The following is a 26,305-nucleotide window of genomic DNA, read 5'->3' as shown; positions in this document are numbered from 1 at the left end:
TGGATTTCAAACAGAAACGTATGATATTTCAGCTGATTCAAAAACACCTGACCACTAAATTCTATATATAATATTGGAGAAGTTTCATCCTCTCCAATGAGAACAACAGTTTCACTGTCTGCCTTGAGTCTTCAAAAGTTCAAGTGATTGAGTCTCACTTAATTTATTTTTGCTGAAAAACAAAACAAAACAAACAAAAAATCCAGCTAGTCCTAAAAACCACTGGTGAGATCAGGTCTGGGTAGCTTTCTGTCCCTCATAAAACCAAAGAGCCTGAAAGGACAAGAGATATTGAAAACAAAGACATGATGGCAACACAGCTGACTTTCCTGCCCAGAAATGGTACTCCTCTGGTTCCACAAACATTTATTCATTTAATAAAAGTTTACTGAGCACCCAATATATGCAAGGCATTGTGCTAAGTGCTGCAATTTTTGAAATGACAAAATTGTTTGTACATGTACATGTGAGATCTGAGCTAGTCCTTGATAGTGTTCCTGATTTGAGAGAGACAGAATGCCCCCACATGGCTCATTTAGGGAGCTAAAAGCATGGATGAGGTTTGCTTTCTTTCCTTCTATCAGCCCAGCACAAATTTTTGCCTTTCTCAAATCAGTCAAAACAAATAAGGCACATTTAAAAAAAAAGGTCCCCCCTTTAATTGACCAAAGTAAAGCCATGACATTTCATTTGGTAACCTGCTCAGAATTATAAAAATCATTCCATTTGGCCCAGCCCATCTGCCCAGGCAAAACTTCCGGAAATTCTAATCCCATCGTGCTCTGTTCTCATAAACTGCATATTTAAAAAACGTCTTCAGCGTCCTAAATGTGACGCACTCAGTGCGAAGCATATCAGAGCTGGATGTAACATTTATGTCCGTGATAAGCCTCGATTATCCAGGTCCTTTACCTGCAACATAAAGAATGTCATTTTAATATTTACAATCAGGTCAACTTGGGAGAGCTTCTCTACTGGGCTGGGTTCTGCTGCTTGGTGTGGTTTTGGCAAGGGCTTCAAAACCAGATCATTGAATTTATTCAATGACTAAAAGAGCACTGGTTTGAGACTAGCTACTCTCTGCTTCCTTTTGTTTTGTTTTTTTAAGATTTTTTTATTTATTTATTCATGAGAGAGACAGAGAGAAACAGAGAGGCAGAGGGAGAAGCAGGCTCCACGCAGGGAGCTTGATGTGGGACTCCCTCCCAGGATTCCAGGATCATGCCCCGGGCCAAAGGCAGACACTAAACCACTAAGCCATCCAGGGATCCTCTCTGCTTAGCCTTCTGCAGTATTTCTGAGAAGCAGTATAAATGCTACCTGCCAAATATATCAAGGGTTCTCAATCTTATGTAAGAGATATAATGCACTTCTGTGTGATTCTATGCCATAAATTCCTCAGTGGGAGAGATGCAAATGTAGAGTACATGCACACACACACACCCCCACCTAACCCACACACACACACTTCCTTTTTTTTCCCCTCCAGGCCTGACAATCACAAAAACAGTTCAAGTACAGCCCCAACTGGAAAAATATCACTGTAACCACAGCCAAAATGAGAGCAGACGAGGGTGACTACTCTTGAACAACAATCTAAAATAAAAATAGTAACATTCTGAGTTTTAAGTACTTTTCTGACATTAGAAATGTCCCATATTAGAAATATACGACCTATTTTTTTTTTAATACGGCCTATTTTTAAGCACTAGAACCAATCCACAAACATGAGAGTTGCTTTCTCAGTGTAGCGTCTGCTCACCTTATATATCCTGACTAGCCAGTGTTCTGTGGTATATGCTTCCTCCAGGACATCAAGTTCAAAGTCTTTATTCCCAATCTCAGCATTCCGGACACGGTCAAAGCCAGGCGGACGCTCTAGAAAGGGACAAAAAAAAAAAGGAGAAACACTTCTTTCTACAGTGCTGATTTCCTAAGGAAAGAGTAAATCAATTTGGCAAATCATGTACTAATTGGAATATTATTCCTCAGCCTGATATTTGTTTAGAGAGTAGGCCCCTTCAGAAAAAGACATTAGGTAGTTAGAACAAATCAAGTGTAACCCTGACTCAAATCCTCTCCAAGTTAATGCTTGGCAAAGTCCATGGAGGCTAACTCTTCTAAGAGACAGGGGTCTGATTTCCCAGTCCCTCCAATCCTGAGGATTGCTACCCAGAGGCCTCTGTGTTACACTAGTAACCCTTCCATGGATTAGAGAAGAACCCATCAGAAGTGAATGGCCTGCATCCGCTTCAGGAATTGTCCCTAGTGCAGAAAAAGAAATTAAAGTCAGAAGGAAAGACCTAACCTAAATCAGGTTAGTCTCCATGCATTTGTTTAAAGCAAAGTCCCTTATGTCACTGTATCCCCTCCCCCCTTCGTTCCTCTCTCCATTGCAATACCTTTTACTGAGAGGCAATAGAATGTAATGAGTAAAAAGCACAGAATCTAGAGCTAGACTACCTTAGTTTAACTTAACTCTGCCACTAGTTAGGTAACTCTGGACAGGTAAGTATCTTATTTGTACCTCAAATTCTTCATACATAAAATAGAAATAATATTAGTATCTCTGTTTTGGGTTGTTGTGAGAATCGAAGGAATTAATAGATGTAAAGCACTTAGAGCAAATATGTGAAAAAAACTATACGTGTCGGCCATCACTGTTCTTACTGCTATTACTAACGTTATTACGAATCACTCACTGGCTTCTGTGTAGACCTGTCCAAAGCGGTAGTAACACATCTTGTACATAAGGCAGTTGAGCAGCACTGGAGAACCCTCACGGTCTACACGGAATTCCCCAGTTGGAGTATAATAATCGTGTTCCTTAATATGTTTGCCTGTGTCTGTGCTCCCTCCAATCCGGACCATCCACAGAAACTTGTTGATGTCTAGAAAAAAGTAGAAAGAGAACTGCTGTGTCACAAAGGTTGCTAAAGCTGAATTACCAAATGAAAGCTACTATTTATTTACTTTTATTTTTAATTTAAGTACAGTTGACATACAGTATTAGTTTAAGGTGTACAACATACTGGGGTGACATTTGAAAAAGCAGCCATTTCTAAGAAAATCCCTCAAAATATTTTTCCAATGGGGAAATATTTTTAAAACAGGAAACACAATGTGGGGACAAAACTTTTCCCTCAAAATTCTGAAATTCGGGGCAGCCCGGGATGCTGCCTTTGGCCCAGGGTCTGATCCTGGAGACCTGTGATCAAGTCCCATATCAGGCTCCCTGCATGGAGCCTGCTTCTCCCCCTGCCATTTATACAGTTCAAAAACAGGCAAAAATACATTTATGTCAAAACTTGCCAAATTACAGATTTTAAATATCTGAAGTGTACAATATGTTAATTACGCTTTAACAAGTCTGTTTAAAAAGCAAACTGATGGCCTTAGAAGCCAAGATAGTAGTCACCCTTAGAAGATGGCGGTTTGGGGGGTAGATACTGTGAGGGGTATGAAGAGAAATTCTAGGACACTAGTAATGTTCTGTTTCATGATCTGGGTGCTAGTTACATGGATATGGTTCCCCTTGTGAAAAGAGACCATGCTATATACTTATAGTAGCTGCGTTTTTTAAAATGTCAAACTTTAATGCAAAGGTCACTTTTAAAAATTGTATAATTTGGGCACCCCAGAGGCTCAGCGGTTTAGCGCCGCCTTCAGTCCAGGGCCTGATCCTGGGGACCCGGGATCGAGTCCCACATCAGGCTCCCTGCATGGAGCCTGCTTCTCCCTCTGCCTGTGTCTCTGCCTCTCTTTCTCTCTCTCTCTCTCTCTCCCTCCCTCCCTCCATCTCTCTCTGTCTCTCATGAATAAATAAATAAAATCTTTTAAATAAATAAATAAATAAATAAAAATTGTATAATTTGAAACCTCTTCATCTCAGCACTTTCTTTTATGTTAAGTTACTTTGTCAAGTGTTTCATATGCTAATTTCCCACACAAAAATTACAATATGTTCCAAATGACATTCATTCTTACACCATCATTAAGCATACTTCTGTAAACCTTTATAGGCAATAAAAGGTTGACTGGCTGAAAGTGGTTTACCTAACAGTGCTTAATGCTAGGATTTCAAGAAATTATCTCTTTTTACCACATATAATGTGTACATTCATATATATAAAAATACATATACACATAAACATACACAAGCACTTTTCTGTAGTATTTGGATATGTTGTGACTATTAGAAAACCTACAAATAATTATACATAAACAGTGCTGTTGCGATTGTAAAAGTTCAGATCCTTGGACACATGTCCATGGTATCATCGTTCTTCCTGCCTGTACCAGAAACGCATGGAAGCCAGTCTTCTAACTTTACACTTGGCACTTTACCTATACTATATACACAGACCGATAATCTAAAATTTAAACATCTCTGGGGCGCCTAGGTGGCTCAGCGATTTGGTGCCTGCCTTCAGCCCAGGGCATGATCCTGGAGACCCAGGATCAAGTCCCACCCACATCGGGCTCCCTGTATGGAGCCCGCTTCTCCCTCTGCCTGTGTCTCTGCCTCTCTCTGTGTCTCTCATGAATAAATAAATAAAATCTTTAAAAAATAAATAAATAAAATAAAATTTAAACATCTCTAAGAAGTAGTCTATATTCAAAGAAAATTAAGAGAGAAAGATGAGGTAGTTATTTAACTGCAGGAAAACAGAAGTCATTCTAGGTAAGAATGTAACCTGTTTAGAATGTATACTGGTTGACCCAGGAAGGAATGTTTAGATAGTCACGATCTTCAAAATACCTTATTTGGAGTTAACCAAAAACTAAAAACTGACTCTACTAAGAAGAATCAAGAGGAAAAGGAAGAATTGGGGAGTGATAAAAAGAACGAAATTCCTTCTCTATAATTATAAGTTGATACAGCATATCTAAAATGATCAATGAACAGAAGAACATACATATTTTTAGAAATATAAACATAAGTACTAGAATAAACAACTGAAGAAATAATTGCATCTGGAAACTGATGTCATAGGGAGTTTAGGTTTAGGGACTAGGTACTACATACCAGGTTTTATTGTAAACCTGCAAAAGTATTTAATATTTTCAAGTATAAAAAGGTATTGCTTTAATTATTTTTACAGTTTTTTTAAGGCAGAGAACCACATTTGACAATTCTTCTAAAAATATGGTTTTCCTATTAATCACAGGGAACATGGTAACATATGCCAGACACACACAAGTATGAAACATTTTAAACTGGCATATGAATCTATGGCTGAAAACCACTAAAAATACTAATTCTTAAGTTCATATTGAGATGCTATGTTCTTTTTGTCCCATTGTGTTTTACTTTGCTATTACTTTCTGTTTGTTTGGTTTATACACACTGTGAAATGAACACAATAAGTTCAGCTAAGCTTTTTTTTTTTCTTTTTAAAGATTTTATTTATTCATTCATGACAGAAAGACAGAGAGAGGCAGAGACACAGGCAGAGGGAGAAGCAGGCTCCATGCAGGGAGCCCGATGCAGGACTCGATCACGGGACTTCAGGATCACGCCCTGGGCCAAAGGCAGGCGCCAAACCACTGAGCCCCCCAGGGATCCCTCAGCTAAGCTTTATGTTGTTTATCGATTATGGAACTCTTAGGTCTTTAGACCATTCTAGCAGGCCACACTCATGAGAATTATTTACTTTTACCTCTTACTTGTTGCCAAAAAAAAAACAAAAAACAAAAAACAAAAAACAAAACATTAAAACCCTAAAGTTCCAAATACTTAGGAACTTCTCCAACCAAGAAAATACATCGGTATTAGTAAAAAAAAAAAAAAAAACTGAAGAGTAGGAGATTCATCTTGTTTCCTTAGACTCTATGACCTATAATTAAAAATAGAATCAAGTACATACCATCAGAGGAATACCCAGTAAGGCCTCCAAAAATGACCAGCACATAGCTAACATCAAGCTCCCTCATGATCTCATAGGCTTTTTCTTCTGTGGATGCCATCGCCTAGAAAAATAAATGCATGTTTCTCAGAGCAAAATTCCAGATCATATGATACCTCAGAAATATTTCCCACTAGTCCCTGTGTGCCAAATAATCCCTTCACTTTACCTGTCCTACTCGAGAAATATGGGTATTATTCCATGTGTTATTGTCCACTAAAATTGTCCGATTCGCCATAGCTGTAATCTGGTAACCATAATCCCACCATGACATGACCTTTGCATCCTGAAAGATGAATGGAAAATGAAAATGAGCTCGCTGCCTCCAAAAGTCAAATACGAGAGAAGAACTGGAAAGGCATCTATAGTTAAGTAAGGCCTAACCGAGAAAATGAACCTTGTACTTGGTCCTACATTTATAATATAATCATGAAATCTCACTGCAAATTATACAGTATCTAACATTCACAACACTTTTAATTCAGATCACCTTTTATAAGCAAGAATAATAGAATGGTAGGTATAGGGGGCTGTGTAATAGTTCCAAAAAATAATCTCATGTCATCAGATAATTATATTAAATCTTTAATTAAAGTCACAAAAAGCTGTTAATATAAAGATGAGAGGGAATACAAACCACGGAATATGATGGACAAGAATTGAGAAATTCATACAGCTTTAACTCCTTAAGAGTCTAACTCAGAAATGCTATTCCCAATAGTTACTGTCAAGAAAATTACTTCAGATTCTCAAAAGGTATAAACCAAATGTTACAAGTACTTATCATCAGGTGATCACTTTATGGAAAATTTCTATCTTTTTTTCTTATTTCTATTTTCTGATTTCTTTTATAATTGGGATGGTCCACCTCCTGATAAAAACACCATGCTGTCAGAGTATAGATGATTACTAGTAAAAATACAGAAGAAATCCTGAAATGAATGGTGGCTGACTTTTAGGGCTTATTCAATACCAGGGTTCTATAGTTCCAATTTCTCCAGGCTTTCCACCCATCTAAAAGCTATATGATTATCACAGCAAATGTCTCCCACTTCCCCCTACCCCTCAGTCCCACTCCTCTCAAATCTTAACCTCTGGAGTATTGTGACGAAGCCAATAGTATGCTTCTCGGAAGTCATCAAAAATGATCCTACTGCCATCCCCACCACGGGCAGACAGCACAATGGAGGGAGAAGAGTAGGCCTCGCTGGTCACCCAAGTTGAATGAAAGGTGTAGGTGATGAGAAAGAAAGCCATGACCAGTATCATTCCACTTGCCACCTAAAAAAGGAAAAACTATGTCATAAAACAAATTAAACTAACACAATTCAGAACTGCTTCTTACCATACAATATTCATAAGACGAATCAAAATGAGTCAGGGGCTGTATGAGTTCACTCTGGCCACTATGATGACACTCTACTCCCTCACTCAAGAAATAGGTACACACACACACACAAACACACACACACAGAGTTTCCCAAGCCTGTTCTTAGTTAATTCTCACTTCATTCTTAATTGGGTATGTAGAATCCTGTTGCTTCTTGCTCTTTTTGTCTGGACGACTTATGTCCAAATTCTTCATGTAAGTGGACAGCACCTGGGAAACTCCAATGCCAGAAAGAATGCACATAACAGGTGCCAACACTAGCATTAGACGCACCTGAAAGAGACAGAAAGCAAGCAAAAACAGTCCAATCAGCATTTTACAAATTACAGATTTCAATATATTAGTATAGCATGATATCAGTTCAGTGGTTTATTATTTTATTTATTTATTTTATTTTTATTATTTTATTTATTTTACTTTACTTTATTTTATTTTATTTGAGAGAGAGAATGCACAGAGCAAGAGGGAGAAGCAGACTCCCCACTGGGCAGGAAGCCCAATTCAGGGCTCGGTCCTAGGACCCGGAGATCACGATCAGAGGCAAAGGCAGACGCTTAACTGACTAAGCCACCCAGGGGCCCAGTTCAGTGGTTTTCAACAAACAGAGTTCTCTATAAAAAAGATCAAAATAGGGCAGCCTGGGTGGCTCAGCAGTTTAGTGCTACCTTCAGCCCAGGGCGTGATCCTGGAGACCCGGGATCGAGTCCCACGTCAGGCTCCCACATGGAGCCTGCTTCTCTGCCTCTCATGAATAAATAAAATCTTAAAAAGAAAAATCAAAATATGAGAAAATATTTGCTGTATCTACAGAAGTATATATTTCTTGAATTGCTTTTCAGTTACATATGTACCTATGTATATGTGTTCCTAAATAATGATATGTTAAAGAATACATGTAACTATAGTTTAAAATTTTTTAAAAAGCATGAGAAATGTAGTCTTACTACAATATATAAATTCCCTCTGCTTTCAACAATCTAACACTTGGCAATCCTCCCTGGACCTTAGGGAAAAAATGTCACCTCCTTTCTTAAGACAATCAGAAAGAGAGGGGAAAAAACATGTCCACGGTTGCTTTCTCCAACAGATATATAGTGCCTCTCCCTGACACAAGAGTATGAATCCAAGAAAACTGGGCCCCACAACCAGACTATATGAGTGCATCATATATCCCTGGGAAGGATCAGTAATAGTAAGCAGCTTTATAACTCAGCCCCCCAAATGCTCCAAAGGAAGCATGTGCACAATCATCAGTACATCCTGAATCTTGCCATGCCCCTCAGAGTCAGGGGCAGAACTGTAGCATTCCTCACCATGACAGCTGAAAAGTACATGCTGGTTACACCATACATGATGATGAAAATCCGGGCATCAGACAGGTTGCTAAAGCAGTAATACAGACCAACTACAAAAGTAAAAATAAAAACAAGTAAGCAATTAAAATAAATAATCATAGATACATGCAAAGACGTTTATACAGAACACTTTAAAATAGCAAAAAGTTAAAAAACCATCTAAATATCCAACATAAAAGAGATGGTATATTTACAGAATAGAATACATCAATTAAAATATTGCTGCAAGATATTATGGATCATTTACCTTCTTTACACATCTCTGTACTTAAAAAAACAAATAACATATTTGTCATATCTTTACAATAATACTAAATAAGAGAAAATATGATTCTTTATAAAATGAAAAAAACTGGGGAAAAATTGTATCATCTCATTTTTATTCAATTTTTTTTTTTATGATAGTCACAGAGAGAGAGAGAGAGAGAGAGGCAGAGACACAGGCAGAGGGAGAAGCAGGCTCCATGCACCGGGAGCCCAACGTGGGACTCGATCCCGGGTCTCCAGGATCGCGCCCTGGGCCAAAGGCAGGCGCCAAACCGCTGCGCCACCCATGGATCCCCTCATTTTTATTCAATAAATAACTGGATGAGGGGGGCCTGGCTGGCTCAGTCAGAAAAGCAGGTGATACTTTATCTCGGAGTCATGAGTTCAAGCCCCCTGTTAGGTGTAGAGATTACTAAAAAAAAAAAAAAAAATTTTTTTAATTAAAAAAAACTGAAGTAAATGAATAAATAACTGGATGAATACACATCAAAATGTAAACAGTAGCAACAGATGTGTGGTGAGCTCCTGAAAGTTTTACTTTTTTTTTTAACTTGTCTACATTTTTTACAATAATCAACTTCGTAAAAAAAAAAAAAAAAAAAAAAAAAAAATTATTTTATTTAAAAAAATAAAAGAAAAGAAAAGGCAGCACCCCACCACCAGCAAATCCAAAAACATACGGACTGGTTAGAAGACAGGTAGCTGTGTTGTTACAATCAGCCATGCCTATTCTCAAAATTCAGTACTGTCAATAAAATAAATGGGGCAGACTCATGGATAGGAGATGGGAGAAGTATACTGAAAATACCCAAAAATAAAAACAAAAACCTGAATGCAAATTCAAGTTGAATTTTAACTTATAATAGAAATGAACAGAAAACGATGAGGCTCTGAACTTGCCAGCATCTCCAACTGTTCAACTTCTGACTTCTACTCTGCTTCAAATATTAGAAAAATGCTTAGCCATCCTTTGTACTGCACAGGGTAAACAGGCAAAAACAGAAACAACAACAAAACACAAGAATGAAGGTAATTTACTTATTTCAAATCAAACAGTGATTCTTTAAAAAAGCCACTTCAGAACACAAGGCAGACAGACCTGGAAACATGAAGACCAGAAGCTGTAGGTCAAAATAGTAGGAGGACCAGGTCGTGGGCTGGTGCTCAGACACAGAAGCAATGATGGGGATGTTGTTCTTAGCATAAGAAGGATCCAGCAGTGAGTAGAAACGACCCGTCCAGGGAGATATTTTTCCTGGCAGCAAAGAAGCAACAAATATTTCACAATCACTCTTGAAACAAAATAACCTCTGATCCTAATCACAATTTTCCATTTCAATAAGAGTCTCTGAAACAGAGAAGTATTTTTTATTAAAATGCCATCAATACTTTGAGAATTTTACTCCATCCTTTCTTTCAAACTTCAGAGTATTTTTGTCAGCATAGCCAGCAGAATAAAGTCAGGCTGTATATAAACTCAGAGATAAGAGGCAAAAGTGCTTTCTGGAAAGATTTTAGGTCAAATTCAGCCAAACCATGGCCAACTCTATAAACTAAGTCAACTACAGCCTCCAGTGCTGCTCCAAAGTAGACAACACACAGAGACTTGGGCAGAATCAAATCAGCCTGTGAGAAGTAAGGAAAATGAAGCAAGCTAAACAGCCATGGTTTAGTGCAAATGGCATTAGACGAGGCCATGTTTGCACAGTATGGCCAGCAGTGTTGATTGATCTCTCCCACCCTACCAGTAGAAAAGAAAAAGAAAAAGAAAAAAAGAGGAGGAAAATTAGCAAGGTGAGATATAGTCCTTTCACCAAGTGTGATATTTCTGACATTAAGAGCTACTCTAATGAGATATTCTTAACTACATAGAATCCAAATACTGGGCTGACAAGTGGACTAAATGTGAAGAAGCAGGACTTTTTACTCTTAGGAGGGAAAGAACAAATCTTTCTGTGGTCAAGAAATAACCCATATTTTTGAAGTTTATTATATGTTCCATATCCATTTACAAAAAATGTGAGCCTGCATACCTGTCAGCATGAGGAGAGCTCCCACGGTGAGAAGGACAAAGCCTACCAGGGAGATGACACTTCGGAAAAGAACTTCAAACTGCTGTGGATTCAACTTGCTGCGCAGATAATCCACAAAGGCATGAATCTGGCAGAGACCAAAGACCCCAAAGGCTGCCATGTGCTCTGATGAGAGGACGGGCTGTAGATAAAAGCATATATATGACAATGCTGGAAAACAATGGATCCAGCCTAGACCTGAATTCTCCTGACCTAGTTCTGACCAAACAAAGGGTCAAATGAGTTCTGAGGCCTCCGAGGAATTAGGGCCAATTGAAGGGACAGTCTAATTCACCTGCTGCATTTTCCAAAGAGTATTTGGAGTCCTCCAAAGCATACCATACTCTATCATAATCATACCTCTGGCCTTTGCTCAGGCTTTCTTTAGCCTAGATGGCAATTTTCTCATTTTCCCAAAATCTGCATTCACAGAAATTCTCATCACTCAAGGCCACACATTTCCTCCTAATCTGCTAAACTTACTCCTTTCTATGTTCCACGCACCTTAGATCTCTTCCATTACTTATAAATTCTTTGCTTAGACCAGTGGTTCTCAAACTAGTGAGCATCATAACCATGGGGAGGGCAAAGAAGAGAGGGTGTTAAGACACAGAATGCAGAATCCTCCCCTAAAGTTTGATTCAGCAGGTCTCTGAGAAGAACCCAGAATTTGCATTTTTTTAATAAAAAATTTGGAATTTATATGCTTCTTCAGAATACTTATATTATTATTTTTTGTAACTTCTACCCCCAGTATGGGGCTCAAACTCACAATACCAAGATCAAGCAGCACGTTCTACTGCCAAAGTCAGCCAGCTGCCCCCATAATCTGCATTTCTAACAAGTTCGCATTGCTGCTGGTCTAGCAATCACATTTCCAGAGCTGCTATATTATAAATATAGACAACTGCATATACTTCTTTCCCCACAAAACTGCAACTTCCTTAAAGACCAGGATCATATTTTTAATTTTTACATTTCCCACTGATTAGCAAATTGCATACAGTAGGTGATCAGTAAGGAAAATACTGCTGATTTCTGAATAAGGGTTCTATTTTCATCAGAATTTCACACGAGAAATTAAACACACCACATCATTCTCCGGTTTCATAGTTGTCTCTTAACCCTATAAGTAATGTGGTTAAAATGTTTGTGCCTTGCGTCCTAAAGGACTTTCACACAGGTCCCATCAAGAAGTTCAGGGGTCATTACTAATACATGGGACTCATCAGCATTAAAAAGGACTGGAAATAACTTTGCATTTATACCAACTCAGCTCAAAATAGCTCTCCTCCAACAAATCTAAGCCAGATTAACAGTCCTTAAATTCAAACATTATGGAACAAATATTAACATGCTCTGGAAGCAGACTTCAGTGACCAATGATTCTGTTGCTTCAGTTAACACAACAGTCCAAGGTTAGACTGTGAATAAGTCTTACTCTCTTCATCGGAATCCAAGACAAATCAAGCTACTTGGAGCGGTTTAGAGAAAGTAAAAGAAGCTAAAAACTCTATTCAATCTAGGACTCACCTGAAAACCCACAAAGGAGATCTGCATGGAAAGAATGGTGCCCAGGCAGTAAACAGTACAGTAGGCCACGTAGATCCGGTGGGAGAAACGTCCTGTGAGCATCAGCACCAGTACATGGAGAGGGATTAAGTTGATCAAGAACACATAACCTCCCCATGAAGAGACCTATGACAGGATAAAAAAAAGAAGAGTTCCTCTGAGCACTCCTGCTCAGGCTACCACTATATTTAGGATATTACCTGTGACCTTGCAAAGAACATCTCTTTACAGTAACTATAAACTTTATTTATGCCAAGTGGCTTAGGGAGTTTAAATAACTGACTTCTGGGATGTCTGGGTGGCTCAGCACTTGAGCACCTGCCATCAGCCCAGGGCGTTTTCCTGGAGTCCTGGGATCGAGTCCCACATTGGGCTTCCTGTGTGGGGCCTACTTCTCTCTCTGCCTATGTGTCTGACTCTTTCTCTCTGTGTCTCTCATGAATAAATAAATAAATATTTTAATAAATAAATAAATAAATAAATGATTTCTTTCATTAAGAAAATCAAATTCACACCTATTACTGTAATTCAACCCCATATTCCCTATGCCATCATGATCACAAAAGAAGACTTTTGTAACTCAACACTCAGTTAATCTAGATGCAATCTAACACTATATGGAGGATTTAAGGATACATAGCAAGCGGAAGCAATTAAGGGAAGAAGTCTAAGTAAATACATAAGATTGAACAGGAAAAAAATATATTAGAAAAGGAAAAATTTAAAAGGAACATATTAGAAAAGAGAGTTGGCCAACCAATATCCATAGGACATATACTATCTGGAGAACTTTAAAAATTAAAAACATTATCTCTATCTTGCTATTACACAATAGATATCCACACACCTGTCTTGGATGGGGCTTTGTAAGGACATAGTAAACAATAAAGACTTCTAGCCTCCAATCTATGGTCTCAAAGCCCAAGAGCTAGTTCCAATTTATATCAGTTGATCTCAATAGAAACACTCATGGAAGAAAGGAGGGAAAAGTTACCATGTAGAAATAAGCAAGGGCACACTTCGCTGCCCAATAGATGGAACCAGTCTTTACTGCTTTGATCCACATGTAGTAGGTGAGTAGCATGCAAAAGATGGCAATCCCTGCAGAAAGAACAGAACAAAAATTTAGTAAAAGGCCATCCTGGTACAATATTTAAGAATACTGTTCTGGGGGTGCCTGGGGAGCTCAGTCAGTTAAGCATCTGCCTTCAGCTTAGATCATGATCTCAGGGTCCTGGGATTGATCCCTGTGTTGGGTTTCCTGCTCCATGGGGAGTCTGCTTGTCCCTCTCCCTCTGCCCCTCCCCCCAGCTCATGTTGTCTCTCATAAATAAATAAAATCTTTTTTAAAAAAAGATTTTTTTTAAAGATTTTATTTATTTATTCATAAGAGACACAGAGAGAGGCAGAGACACAGGCAAAGGGATAAGCAGACTCCCTGCATTGAGCCTGATATGGAACTTGATTCCAGGACCTCAGGATCATGACGTGAGTCAAAGGCAGCTGCTTAACCACTGAACTAACCCAGCATCCCAATAAATAAAATCGTAAAAAAAATAAAAATAAAAAAAGATATTGTTATGATTCTTATCTCAAACCTACTTACTCAATAACAGTGTAATTATTTTACCTCTTATCATTTGTTTCCTATTAAAAAGAAGCCATAATAGTATCTATTACATAAAAGTATCGTGAAGACAAATTTAATTATTGCGTGTAAAGGACTTAGAATAGCACCTAGTATAGAGCAAGTACTCAGTAAACGTTGGTTGTTATTATTACTATTCCTTTCAGGCACTAAATTCCCTGTTAGTGTGGTCCTAAAGATACTCCATACTAACATGCACCATCCTGTCTCTACCTCTTATGCCTTCATTAGCCCTTTCCTTAATATTTATCTATTGAAGTCTTAACCCCAGGACTTGGTTCACTCTCAGCTACTTCCAAAAAGTCTTCCCTCATCTCCAAATCTGAATTATCTCTCCTTTCACTATATTCCCAAAGTACTTGGTACATACCTTTCTAATAACATGTATACTACCTACCTCTTGTGCATTATTATAGGTCTATAATTACCTTCCATAATAGATTATGAACCAACATAATTTTATTCATTATCATTGTAATTCCTTAATTATGAGCCAAAATAGTCTTACTGATTACCTATAATACCTAACATTATATTTTCCCAATAACATTCAATAAATACAGGCCATACTGAAACAAGTCAATAAAAGTCATTAGGGATTTAAGAAAATCCATTTCTCAGGGTGCCTGGGTGGCTCAGTCAGTTAAATGTCTGCCTTCCGCTCAGGTCATGATCTCAGAGTCCTAGGATCAAACCCTGATTCAGGCTCCCTACACATCAGGGAGTCTGCTTCTCCCTCTCCCTTTGCCCCTCCCCTCCAAGACAGACTTGTAGTCTCTCTCTCTCTCTCACTCCTGCTCTCTCTCTAAAAAAAAAAAAAAAAATTTAATTTAAAGATTTTAAAATATTCATTTCTCAAAGCATGTGGCTGGTTCATTCAATAGACATCCAACTCTTGATCTTGGGAGTTGTGGGGTTGAACCCCACCTTGCTGTACAGATTACTTAAAAATAAATCTCGAAGGAGCACCTGGGTGGTTCAGTCAGTTAATCATCTGCCTTCAGCTCAAGTCATGATCCCAGGGTTCTGGAGTCCTGGGATCAAGCCCTGTGTCAGGCTCCTTGCTCAGCAGGCAATCTGCTTTTTCCCCTCCCTCTGCCCTTCCTCACCACTTGTGCTCACTCTCACTCACTCATATAATGAAATCTTTAAAAGAAAAAATAAAAAAGTAAAAAGTAAATATATCGATAAATAAAACCTTTAAAAAATATATCCATTTCTCTTATCTAGGAAAACAAAGCAAATGATCACGATGTTAACATAATAGTAACACTCAACACTAAACTATCTACTTTTATGCCCAGAGAAGAGCCAAAAGCCTTATATAATGAAAATTACCAGCTACCTTTCTGGAGGAGATGACAGAGAAAGATATAAATTTGTCTGAGGTCCCTTCTGGCACATTTCTAATCTTCTAACCCAAATACCATTTTTGCTACTGCTAAACATCAGATATGATGAATTCAGTTCTACTGCACTTCCTGAAGATCTACTGAATAATGAGATGAACAGATTATCTTCAGCATTTTAAGTCTTACCTTCATTATCATAGGAACCAGCCACAGATCGAGAGATATACCCAGGAACTACAGCAATCATGGCAGCAGCAAGAAGTCCAGCCCCTGCATCCTGAAAGAAAAGAGAGGTAACAGGAAGTTAACAACATCTACTCATGAGAGAAAGAGAGGATCCACTAGTACATTATGCTTATAATGGGCCCAGAGAACTGTCCAACACTTTCCAAGATAGAAGTGATGCTAGAAATGTTTGCAGCACAAGAAAACTAAAAACATCACAACTAATTCCCCATGATGATACCAAGACTGAAACTGAATACACATAGGCTAAGGACAGACAAATCATGCAAGCTGTCAGACATCAGACATTGCCTCAGAATGGGCTGTTTGGCTGCAGTATTCCCGGGCTTATGAGTCCCTATCCCTAACAATATCTGCATGCTGTCAAAGAGTCACACCTCTAAAAGGTATGCAAGAATAGACAATTATTTAAGCTAAAAAGCTAAAAGGTGACCATCTATCTGGAGTAAAGATCCCAGGAGCTTGAATAATAAAGTTGGAACATCACAAGGCAAACTGTGAGCTCAGAAGAGAGGAACAACAAATATAAGCCATACTCCAAAAGAGTAAGGACTTGTCTGTTGGTAAGAGTCAAATTTGGAATGAGGGCAACAAAGGGAAGGATGAAAAGGTTTCCAAACTACACTCAACTTTCCCAAGACCTCCTACTAGTTAATCACCTCTATGGGATCTCCCTGACACCATAGCCACAAACTAAGAATAGTATCCAAGTACCCTGGATCAGCAGTGCAGAAACCTAGAAAAAGAGAGGCAGGGGATCCCTGGGTGGCGCAGCGGTTTGGCGCCTGCCTTTGGCCCAGGGCGCGATCCTGGAGACCCGGGATCGAATCCCACGTCGGGCTCCCGGTGCATGGAGCCTGCTTCTCCCTCTGCCTATGTCTCTGCCTCTCTCTCTCTGTGTGTGACTATCATAAATAAATAAAAATTAAAAAAAAAAAAAAAGAGAGGCAGTATAATGGTGCCTACTACAAAAGTGGTTTAATAATTTTAAATAATGTTAAAAAAAAATCAACAAATAATTGCTGTGCATTTCCAATAGGAAAAATTAACCATTTTGGAACACTTTTTGTAGTTATTTTTCCTCTCCCTTAGATTGTGAGAACTTTTTTTTTTTTAAAGACTTTATTTCTTTATTTATGAGAGACCGAGAGAGAGGCAGAGACACAGGCAGAGGGAGAAGCAGGCTCCCTGAGATGAACCCAATGTGGGACTTGATCCTGGATCCCAGGATCATGCCCTGAGCTGAAGGCAGACCCTCAGCCACTGAGCCACCCAGGCATCCCAGGTTGTGAGAACTTTAAAATCTAAAGCTCACATTTTGCATTTTAAATGTCTTTCTTTTTCCTTATGTAGAAATTTATATTTGACCTTCAAATGTTCTCTAATAAGGACAAAACAGTTGCTAATAACAAGAAACCATATATCCAGGAAGGGGCTGGAGTGAACCCTGTAATTCAGCCTTGCCAAAGCTTTCTTTAGCCTCTGGTTCCCTGCCCTTCTGAGGCTCTCAGTCCCCCACCCTTTAATCTACCACAGGAGTTCAACAATATTCATTCCCAAGCCTATCACCCCAAATCCTTCACCTTGAGCTCTTTGGTAAGGTGGTACGTGACGATGGTGGTGAAGGAAGAGAAGAGAGGGGCCAGGAACACACAGACATTCCGAATGTCGATGGTGATGTGGAAAAAATGAAGTACATGGTAGATTGCAGCAGAGGTGATCATTAAGCCTGTAACAGGAAGAAGAAACCCCAGTAGGTTATCTTAGTAAGACAAAGAGCTTTAAGGGAAAGAGAGAGAAAATCAAAAGTATCAATAAAGTGATAACATAGGTCTTGACAAACTCCCAGAAACAGACACAGTAACTGTGGTAGACCTATAAATTTCTCTCCTAAGAATTCAATCAGGAGTCCAGAATTTATGAAAATCCACCCATCCCCATTTCCCACACGTGTTTGCCTATATACATAAGATCCAATTTTAGTAACCTGTAATCAGAATAAAATTACAATTGCCACAAAATGAAGATATTAGAAATAAGATAAACTGTTCCATAATATACAAATACCTTATTTCTATTAAAAAAACTTTTTTTTTAAATTCCTGTTCCTCTCACCTGGATAAATTGTTCCTCCAATGATTCGTCCCAAAGGGTACCAGGCCCGGTCATCAAACCAGTTATGGAATTTATAAAATCCCTCTTCAGCCAGGAACCGAGTAGTCCGATAATTAAAGTACCTATGGCAAGAAAGAAAGGATCTGTGTCTACTCCTCTTTGTACTCAATACCAATTTGCAGAGAATTTTGCTCCTCAGATTACACCACTAAGGAACTTACCATTACTCTAATAAAAATCAGTTTGATACCAAAACATGCCAAGTATGAAAATCATTTTACATTACCGTAAGTGCCCTCATTTCTAGCTCCATGCTTGTCTCAACTCAAGAACTACTTCTCTCAGAAGGAAATGCAACTAGAGCCTAACTCAAGCAGGATACTTCACTAGCCTGGCAATTAGTAGGTATTAACATCAGTCAGAGAATTCAAGCACCAAAACACAAAACAGCTGATATGTAGGCATTAATAAATTTGGCCCTTTCCAAGAGAGAGGAACATACAAAAGATCATTTTGATACCACATAGGAAGATACATGGATAACATCAAGAAATGGGCATCTCTAAAGATGTTGGTGTAACACCATACACACCTTACAATTTTTTTAATCCACTCAGTAACACAAATGTCTTTAATGAGTGTTTAAACTTACAAGTCCTACTCATGTTATTTAAAATAGTTCTGGGTGCAGCCTGGGTGGCTCAGCAGTTTGGCACCTGCCTTCAGCCCAGGGCGTGATCCTGGAGACTCAGGATCAAGTCCCACATCAGGCTCCCTGCATGGAGCCTGCTTCTCCCTCTGCCTCTGTCTGTCTGTCTCTCATAAATAAATAAAATCTTTAAAGAAAATAGTTCTGAATGCCACTCATGTAGTAGAATAAAAATATAAATTACACAAAAATATTTGAGGGGGACACCTGGGTAGCTCAGCGGATGAGCGCCTGTCTTTGGCCCAGGGCGTGATCCTGGGGATCCAGGAACAAGTCCCATGTGGGGTTTCCACATGGAGCCTGCTTCTCTCTCTACCTATGTCTCTGCCTTTCTCTCTGTGTCTGTCATGAATAAATAAACAAAATCTTAAAAAAAAAAAATTTGAGGGACGCATGTCTGGCTCAGTTGGTCAAGTATGTGACTCTCAGGGTTGCAAGTTCAAGCCCCACATTGGGTGTAAATTACTTAAAAATAAGATCTTAAAAAAATATATTTGATATAAAATTCTTAGAGTTATACATGAAAAGACACAATTCTTTAAGTCCAAGGTATATAACCTCTTCTCAAGCTTATTTTATTTATTTTAAGTTTCTTATTTTAAAAGAAATAAGGGGGAAAAAATAACTTACAAAATTAAAAATAGGGACGCCTGGGTGGCTCAGTGGTTGAGTGCCTGCCTTTGACCCAGGGCGTGATCCTGGGGATCCAGGATAGAGTCCCACGTCAGCTCCCCGCATGGAGCCTCCCTCTCCCTCTGCCTATGTCTCTGCATCTCTCTCGATCTGTGTCTCTCATGAATAAATAAATTATTTTTCAAAAATTAAAAATAAAAATAAGAACATCAACATCTCATCACCAAGGAAACACAGATCAAAACCACAATGTGGTATCACCTTACATCTGTCAGAATGGCTAAAATCAAAAAGAAATAGCAAGTGTTGGTGAGGATGTGGAGAAAAAGCAACCCTCATGCACTGCTAATAGAAATGTTAACTGATACAGCCACTGTGGACAACAGTACAGAGGTTCCTCAAAAAATTAAAAATAGAAATACTATATGATCCAGTCATTCCTCTACTGGGAATTTACCTAAAGAAAATGAAAACACTAATTTGAAAAAATACACACCGTATGTTTACTGCAGCAATGTTTATAGTAGCCAAGATACAGAAGCAACCTAAGATTCCATCGATAGATGAATGGGTAAGGATGATATGGTATGTATGTATACACACACACACACACACACACAGGAATGTTACACAGCCACAAAAAAAGGACGAAATCATGCCATTTGCAGCAACATGGATAGACCTAAAGAGTATCATGCTAAAAGAAAGTCAGAGAAAGACAAATACCATACAATTTCACAAAAATAAACAAAAAACAGAATCAGACCTGTAAATACAGAGAACAAATGGATGGTTACCAGAGGGGCAGAGATGGGGGCATGGGCTAAATGGATGAGGCATGGGAGACACAGGCTTCAGTTATGGAATGAGTAAGTCAAGGGAATAAAAGGCACAGCATAGGGAATATAGTCAATGACATTGTAATAACAGTGTGTGGTGACAGATGGTAGCTACATTTGTAGGGAGGATTGCATAATGTATAAACTTGTCCAATCACTATGATGTACACCTGAAACTAATGTAACACTGTGTACCAACTACATTCAAATAAAAATATAATTTAAAAAGTAAAAAGAATAAGAAAAAAAAGGAAAAAATATAAATTAAATAAAAATAATTTTTAATTACTAAGGGTAATGATGACTAACCACCCTTCCTGCCCATCCTTCTAACCCTATTTCCTTCTTGGTCAGTCAAGTTTTAGCAGCTGAAGTAAGCAGAAGTAGCAGATGGCAGAAATCTCTATCCTTCTGTTTGTTGCTAATGAATGTTATTTTGGTAACTGTCAGAGAAATACAGGGATGAGGGTAACAGGCAGTCAGTATGTGTGAGAACCATGTCCTTTACCTAAGCGCAGGTAGGGCAAGGCAGAGGAAGTACCAATTAGTGGGAAGAGGTCTGGACTGGGGTCAGAACCCAGGCCTCGGTTTCTTGCTCCACAAAAGTAAGCATCAAATCACAAGATCTTTACAGTTCCTTCCAGTTCTATGGCTACAGAGCAGACAGTCCCGTTCTCCCTGGCCATCTCGCTTCAATATTTGTTCATGTAGAGAATCTGAAAAAAAGCCTTAACAGTCTGGTGATCAAGAAACAAAAGGATAGGTTTCCTCATTCATGAGAAATAAATACATAAATTGATTTGAGAAGCCCCAAAGAAAATATTTTATGCCTCCAGAGTGCTTTCAAATACTTACAAAAAATAACAAATTTGCAAATCAACTTCTGAACCAATGCAACTGAAATATGGTACTTTTTAAATACCTATGATTCTAGCTTTCCAGATTTTTAATTAGGCCTTAACTTTAGGCAATACAATATAGTGACTCCAGTGTCCAGAGACAGACACACCTAGGTTCAATGTAAAACAGAGCTTGAAACAAAATGAACTCTCTCTCTATATATATATATTTTTTTAAATAAACAAAATCCCTAATTGAACTCATGACTCTACATTTTCCCCAATGTCTTAGAACTTAACCAAGAGGCCCAATTTCTGTCATTTAAATTGTTAAACAAAAAGTCATAAATCTCAAGTTCATGACTTGTGATTTTCTTTTGAGCCTCAAACACACATCAGGCCCCTTTCCCTCAATCTGAATCACTAACTGCTGACCAACCTGAGTAACCGGACTTCCCTTAGCCTGGCCAGAAAATGAGTTTCAGAGACTTACTTATCTCCACTGGAAAACCTGAAGGGTTTTCACCCTAAATATATATAGGAAGCACATCCCCGTCACCAAAAGCTGATTAGAATCTGAGATCTGAAACCCACTGAACCTGAATGCTCCCCAAAGCAAATACCAGACGAAGCAAAAGTACTTACGGGTCAAACTCATGGATGACACTTTCAAATCTCAGGACGGCAAAAAGACGAGTGGAGAATGCTGCAAAAGCCAGAGAGTTAATATTTTAATGGTACTGTGCCATGAAAAGTAATAGTAGATTATAGTATTATAGAGGTAATAGCATTATCCAACACAGAAGTCATAGGAAATATGATCCCTAAACAGGTGCCTGGCTGGCTCTGTTGATACAGCATGTGACTCTGGATTTTGGGGTCATGAGTTTGAGCCCCATCTCTGGGGTAGAGTTTACTTAAAAAAAAAAAAAAAAAAAAAAAAAAAGACCCCTAAATAAAGTATTTATCCATCTCTCCCACATAGGAAAAACAAAAGTACTTCACTTTTTTTTTTTTTTTTTTTTTTTTAAGAATTTCACTTTCCCCTGAGAATGACACCTACATTTTCCAGGTAGGTAGGACCCACTTTACTTATTATCAAGGCCTGTAACAATGCATTCACCTATTAATACTGCACTCAGCCTACATGGTCATCTTTCTTATATGTTGACCTCCCCTCCCCACAACTAACCTTTACTTTGGAGCAAACTAAGAGGTAAGGCAAATCAAGACCACACTTATGACTCATAAAGAACTAGAAAATCTAAAAAAAAAATAGACTAAGTTCTGAAAAGATTTTCAGAAATAACTAAAGTAGGCAACTAGACTGAAGACAATTGTCTTTTACAAAATTCAGTATCCAAGGGTTCCCAGTATATCTTTTAGTTCTAGGAGAAAATAGAAGTAGCAAAGCATGCCTCCCATTCTTTCCCAGATGACCTCTAGCCCTGACTTTTATAATCTTTTTTTTTTTTTTTTAAGATTTTATTTATTTATTCATGACAGAGAGAGGCAGAGACACAGGCAGAAGGAGAAGCAGGCTCCATGCAGGAGCCCAATGTGGGACTCAATCCTGGGACCCTGGGATCACGCCCTGAGCCAAAGGCAGATGCCCAACTGCTGAACCACCCTAATCTTTGTTTCTTGTATTTTGTCTTCATAAAATTACACTGATGGATAACAGTAAAAAGATAACATCACAATCTACTGAAAAGAACAAGGCATTCAAGAAAGCCATTCTTGGGACGTCTGGGTGGTTTACTCAGTTAAGAGTCTGCTTTCGGCTCAGGTCCTGATCCCAGAGTCCTGGGATCAAGCCCTGCATTGGGCTCTCTGCACAGTGGGGACTCTGCTTCCCTCCCCCTGCTTGTGCGCACACCCACGCACGCGCACTCTCTCTAAAATAAAATCTCTAAAAAAAAAAACCATTCTTGATTCTTTTGAAGATTTTCTCCCCCCAAAGAGAGGTCTACATGCACACTCACATAACACAGCAGCCATCGACAGAATGAGAAGCTTCAGAAGTGTGTCCTGCTTCTCATAGGACAACCGCAAAAATCCCAGCTTAGTCATCTTGACATCAATGGATGGCAGCAGATGACACTCAAATAGCTGAAATGGAAAAATCAACACTGTGAGATATTAAACACTTTCAATTTATCTAATTCACTTTCATATTTTATAGTGGCAAAAAAATATCAGGCAGACAGGAGCTAACGAACACACCAGAGAGGTCAGAGCTAATACCAAGACCCAAGCCTTGCCTCAAGTACGACTGCCTGGCAAGAAAGGAGGGATAAGTCAAGTCTGTGTGTCAAAACTCAAAAGGAGTGACTGGACTCTTATCACCATAATTCTGCTTCCTGCTCCTTCACAGCTAACAAGTACATGATCACTACTGGCAACAGCATGGTACAACAGGAATAAAGAGCAAACACAGGAAAGGAAAAAGGGGGGGTTAGGGGAAGAAATGCAAAGAAAATAGGAAAGACTGGAAATGGAGATACAATTAAATAGAGAAAGGGAGCACTCTAGAAAAAGCAGGAATGTATAAAAGAAACCAGGAAATGAATATTGAGTACAGAGGAAAAAGTAGAAATCAGAGAAAAGTCATGACTGAATATGCCCAATTTATGGTCCTACATTTCAGCAGCAACTGCCTAGCTACAAGCTGCTTTCTGTTCCAAATCCCAATGGGGTAGCAGGGTCAACTAAAGAGCATGACTGATGACTAATGCAGGTAGTGATGCACTCAAGAGGGAGACATACGCATCCACCATCACTGCGCTTCCAATCCCATATATCGCGCTGCAACTACTGCTCCTATCTATAGCCACTTCCAACTGCCCATCTCAAGACATGTCTGTAACTGACACTGCTGATCGAAGCCACCGATCGCAGAGACAGCTCACGGAACTAGATGACAACCGGAGGAAAAAGAAAATTTTTCCTACTGAATCTGGAAAAGCTCAGAGAAGAAAAAAAAAAAACTAGATTAAAATAAAACATCAAAGGAAGGAGGTTAGCTATTTCTGTTTAAGACAGTGCTACCTGGGGCACCTGGGTGGCTCAGTCAGTTGAGCATCTGCCTTCAGCTCAGGTCATGATCTCAGGGTCCAGGGATCAAGTCCCCTGTTGGGCTTCCCTGCTCAGCCAGGAACCTGCTTCTCCCTCTACCCTGTCCCTGCTCATGCTATGCTCTCTCTTGCTCTCTCAAATAAATTTAAAAAAATATTAAAAATAATAACACCGTGCTACCTTCTTAAACCATAAGCTGATCAAGAGCTAAATGATAAAGAATATAGTAATAAGGAGATGCAACATTGTTCAAGACTTCAGGGGGGGAAAAAGGTCTTTTTCTCACTATTAGCTGGAGGAAAGGGGGGGGGGGAGGAATAACACCAGACTAGGTGAAAAGCAGAAAGAATCATGCATTCCCTGCTCCAACAACATCTTCTCCACAATCAACTGGCTCAGAGGGGCGGTTTCACGTGTGCTTTTAAATATACAGCCCCAAAGAAAACAAACAAACAAACAAACAAACAAAAAAACCCTTATCTTGCAGTAAAAAACAAACACCTAACTCCAGGGAGTCAATAATCCTGCCACATCTCTCAGGTTTGTACTCGTTTTTCTGGAATGCCTGAAAACACAAACATGTCTGCACCGCTGGGCTGATACCAGCCACAGACCTAGAGGACTCAACGGAAGGAAAGGAGAGTAAGGAGAACCTCTAACTGAGGAAAGGAACTCGAAATTTAAGTCAGGACCTAAAGAGAGTTTTTTCGTAGTGGACTCTGTTTTGTTTTGTCTTGTTTGTTTGTCACGCTGCTAAAGCAAATAAAAGCAAAGGCACTTTGAAGACCACACGGGGCATCTGTCCTCCTCCCCAGCGGGTCCGCGAGCCGTGCCATCCTAGTCCCACCTTCGTCCTGGTTTCCAAGCCGGCAGCTTCCCCAGCCCCGTCCGCCCACCCCTTCCTCGCGCCCTCGCTTCCCCCCTCCACGCCCCTCTCTGCTCACTCCAGCAGGTCCCAACCGCCCGCCTCCCGCCTCCACAACTCAACCCCTCGGACGCTGCCCATCGCGGGGCAGCCCCCGGCCCGCCGCATCCCGAGCGCCTCCCCCCCCCCCCCCCCGGGACCGGCCCCAGGACGCGAGCTTTCCCGCGCCCTCCTGTGCGAAGCGCACGCCCCATCCCGGACCTTCACACCCTTGCATTCCAGGATGTCCCTACCCCACATCCCACGCCCCCTCCTCTGCGAGGCCCCGGACTGCCGCTTCGCACACCCCACCCGCCGCCATCAGAGCCCCACCTCCCGCTCTCCGTTCAGCTCCACCAACAACCTGGATTGCACCTGCAGCTGGCTCTCATGTTACAGCCTCCGGCCTTCTCACCTGGCCAGCGTTCCCCAGGAATCCGCTCGGCTCCCTCTGCCATCCGTTCAGCGGCGCACCCAACCCCGGCAGCGGCCCGGTCCGCCTCCTGGCCCGCTCCCCATTGGCTGAGTCAGGCTCGATGCCGCGCTTCGAGAGAGCGATAGGATGGCGTGGCTGTCTGTCGGCGTCGGAGGCGTGGACGAGGCCGCGCTCCCACGTCTTCATTGGACAGGACGGCTGTCAGTTAGCACCCGGGAGGCGGGACTCTGCGCTCCCGCTGAGCTGTGATAGGCCCGGTCGTGAGAGCGAGAGCGCGGAAAGAACGTGCTCGGGGCAGTTTGGTTGAGAGCCGAGCAGTGACGTGTCGGTCCGCGGACCGCGGCGGAGTGGCGGGGGCGAAGGTGTGGCGGGTTTACCCAGTCATGTGACCAGAAGCGGAAACTACGCGGCGGAGTCCGCCGGGTCCACAAAGCCGCAAAAAACAGAGCCGCGCCGGGAGAAAGTGCAGAAAGGGGCACTGGAGAGGCACCTGGAGAGGAGGGACGACCGTTCCGCCTCTGCTCGACGAAAACCCCAAACGCTTCCTGCGACGGACGGCGGCACCTGTGCAGGCAGGATTTGTGCCAGAATTCGCTCCTGTGCCCGGCGGGCTGCGAGCGAGCCCTGCCACGTTCCCGGAGGCGGGCAGAGCCCTCCCTTCAGCCCCCGGGCCGTGGGCACCGTGGGGTCAAGCCGGCCAGTGAGCGCCGGCCACGGCCCCGAGCAGCCCCTCCGACGGCGGGCAGGTGCCCCGGAGACCCGGCGTGCAGCCCCGCTGGGCCCCGGCGCTCTCCCCGTGCTGGGGGCTGCGGGTGCAAGGTGCCCCAGCCACGTTCCCTCCTCCCTCTCGCCCTTAACCCACACACCCCCCCCCCCCGCCTCCAAAAAAATCCGAAGAAATGCCGAGAACAGGGAAGAGGGCGAAGGGCGAAGTTCAGCCT

The 26,305-nt window shown here is 40.6% G+C and overlaps 1 protein-coding gene across 3 annotated transcripts; it reads right to left on the bottom strand.

Moving 5' to 3' along the window:
- Positions 1-351: 351 nt before the first annotated feature.
- STT3A (STT3 oligosaccharyltransferase complex catalytic subunit A) lies at positions 352-25,501 on the bottom strand. 3 transcript variants are annotated; one of them, XM_072822584.1, is made up of 18 exons: positions 25,344-25,501; positions 22,932-23,058; positions 21,592-21,652; positions 17,927-18,048; positions 17,395-17,540; positions 15,752-15,842; positions 13,560-13,666; positions 12,527-12,691; positions 10,955-11,135; positions 10,021-10,176; positions 8,613-8,704; positions 7,417-7,572; positions 7,002-7,190; positions 6,079-6,195; positions 5,871-5,973; positions 2,703-2,891; positions 1,763-1,878; positions 352-912 (listed from the first exon to the last, which is right to left on the bottom strand). In XM_072822584.1, the coding sequence occupies exons 2-18, from the start codon at positions 23,017-23,019 to the stop codon at positions 874-876; spliced, it is 2,118 nt and encodes a 705-aa protein (XP_072678685.1). In that variant the 5' UTR covers positions 23,020-23,058; positions 25,344-25,501; the 3' UTR covers positions 352-873. The 3 variants fall into 3 exon arrangements, with proteins under 3 accessions (XP_072678685.1, XP_072678686.1, XP_072678687.1); XM_072822585.1 differs by having other exon boundaries at positions 25,293-25,423; XM_072822586.1 differs by having other exon boundaries at positions 25,262-25,404.
- Positions 25,502-26,305: the final 804 nt, after the last annotated feature.

Source organism: Canis lupus, chromosome 3 (genome assembly GCF_048164855.1).
Source record: "Canis lupus baileyi chromosome 3, mCanLup2.hap1, whole genome shotgun sequence".
NCBI lineage: Eukaryota > Metazoa > Chordata > Mammalia > Carnivora > Canidae > Canis > Canis lupus.
This window is presented reverse-complemented; position numbering and strand designations above follow the sequence as displayed.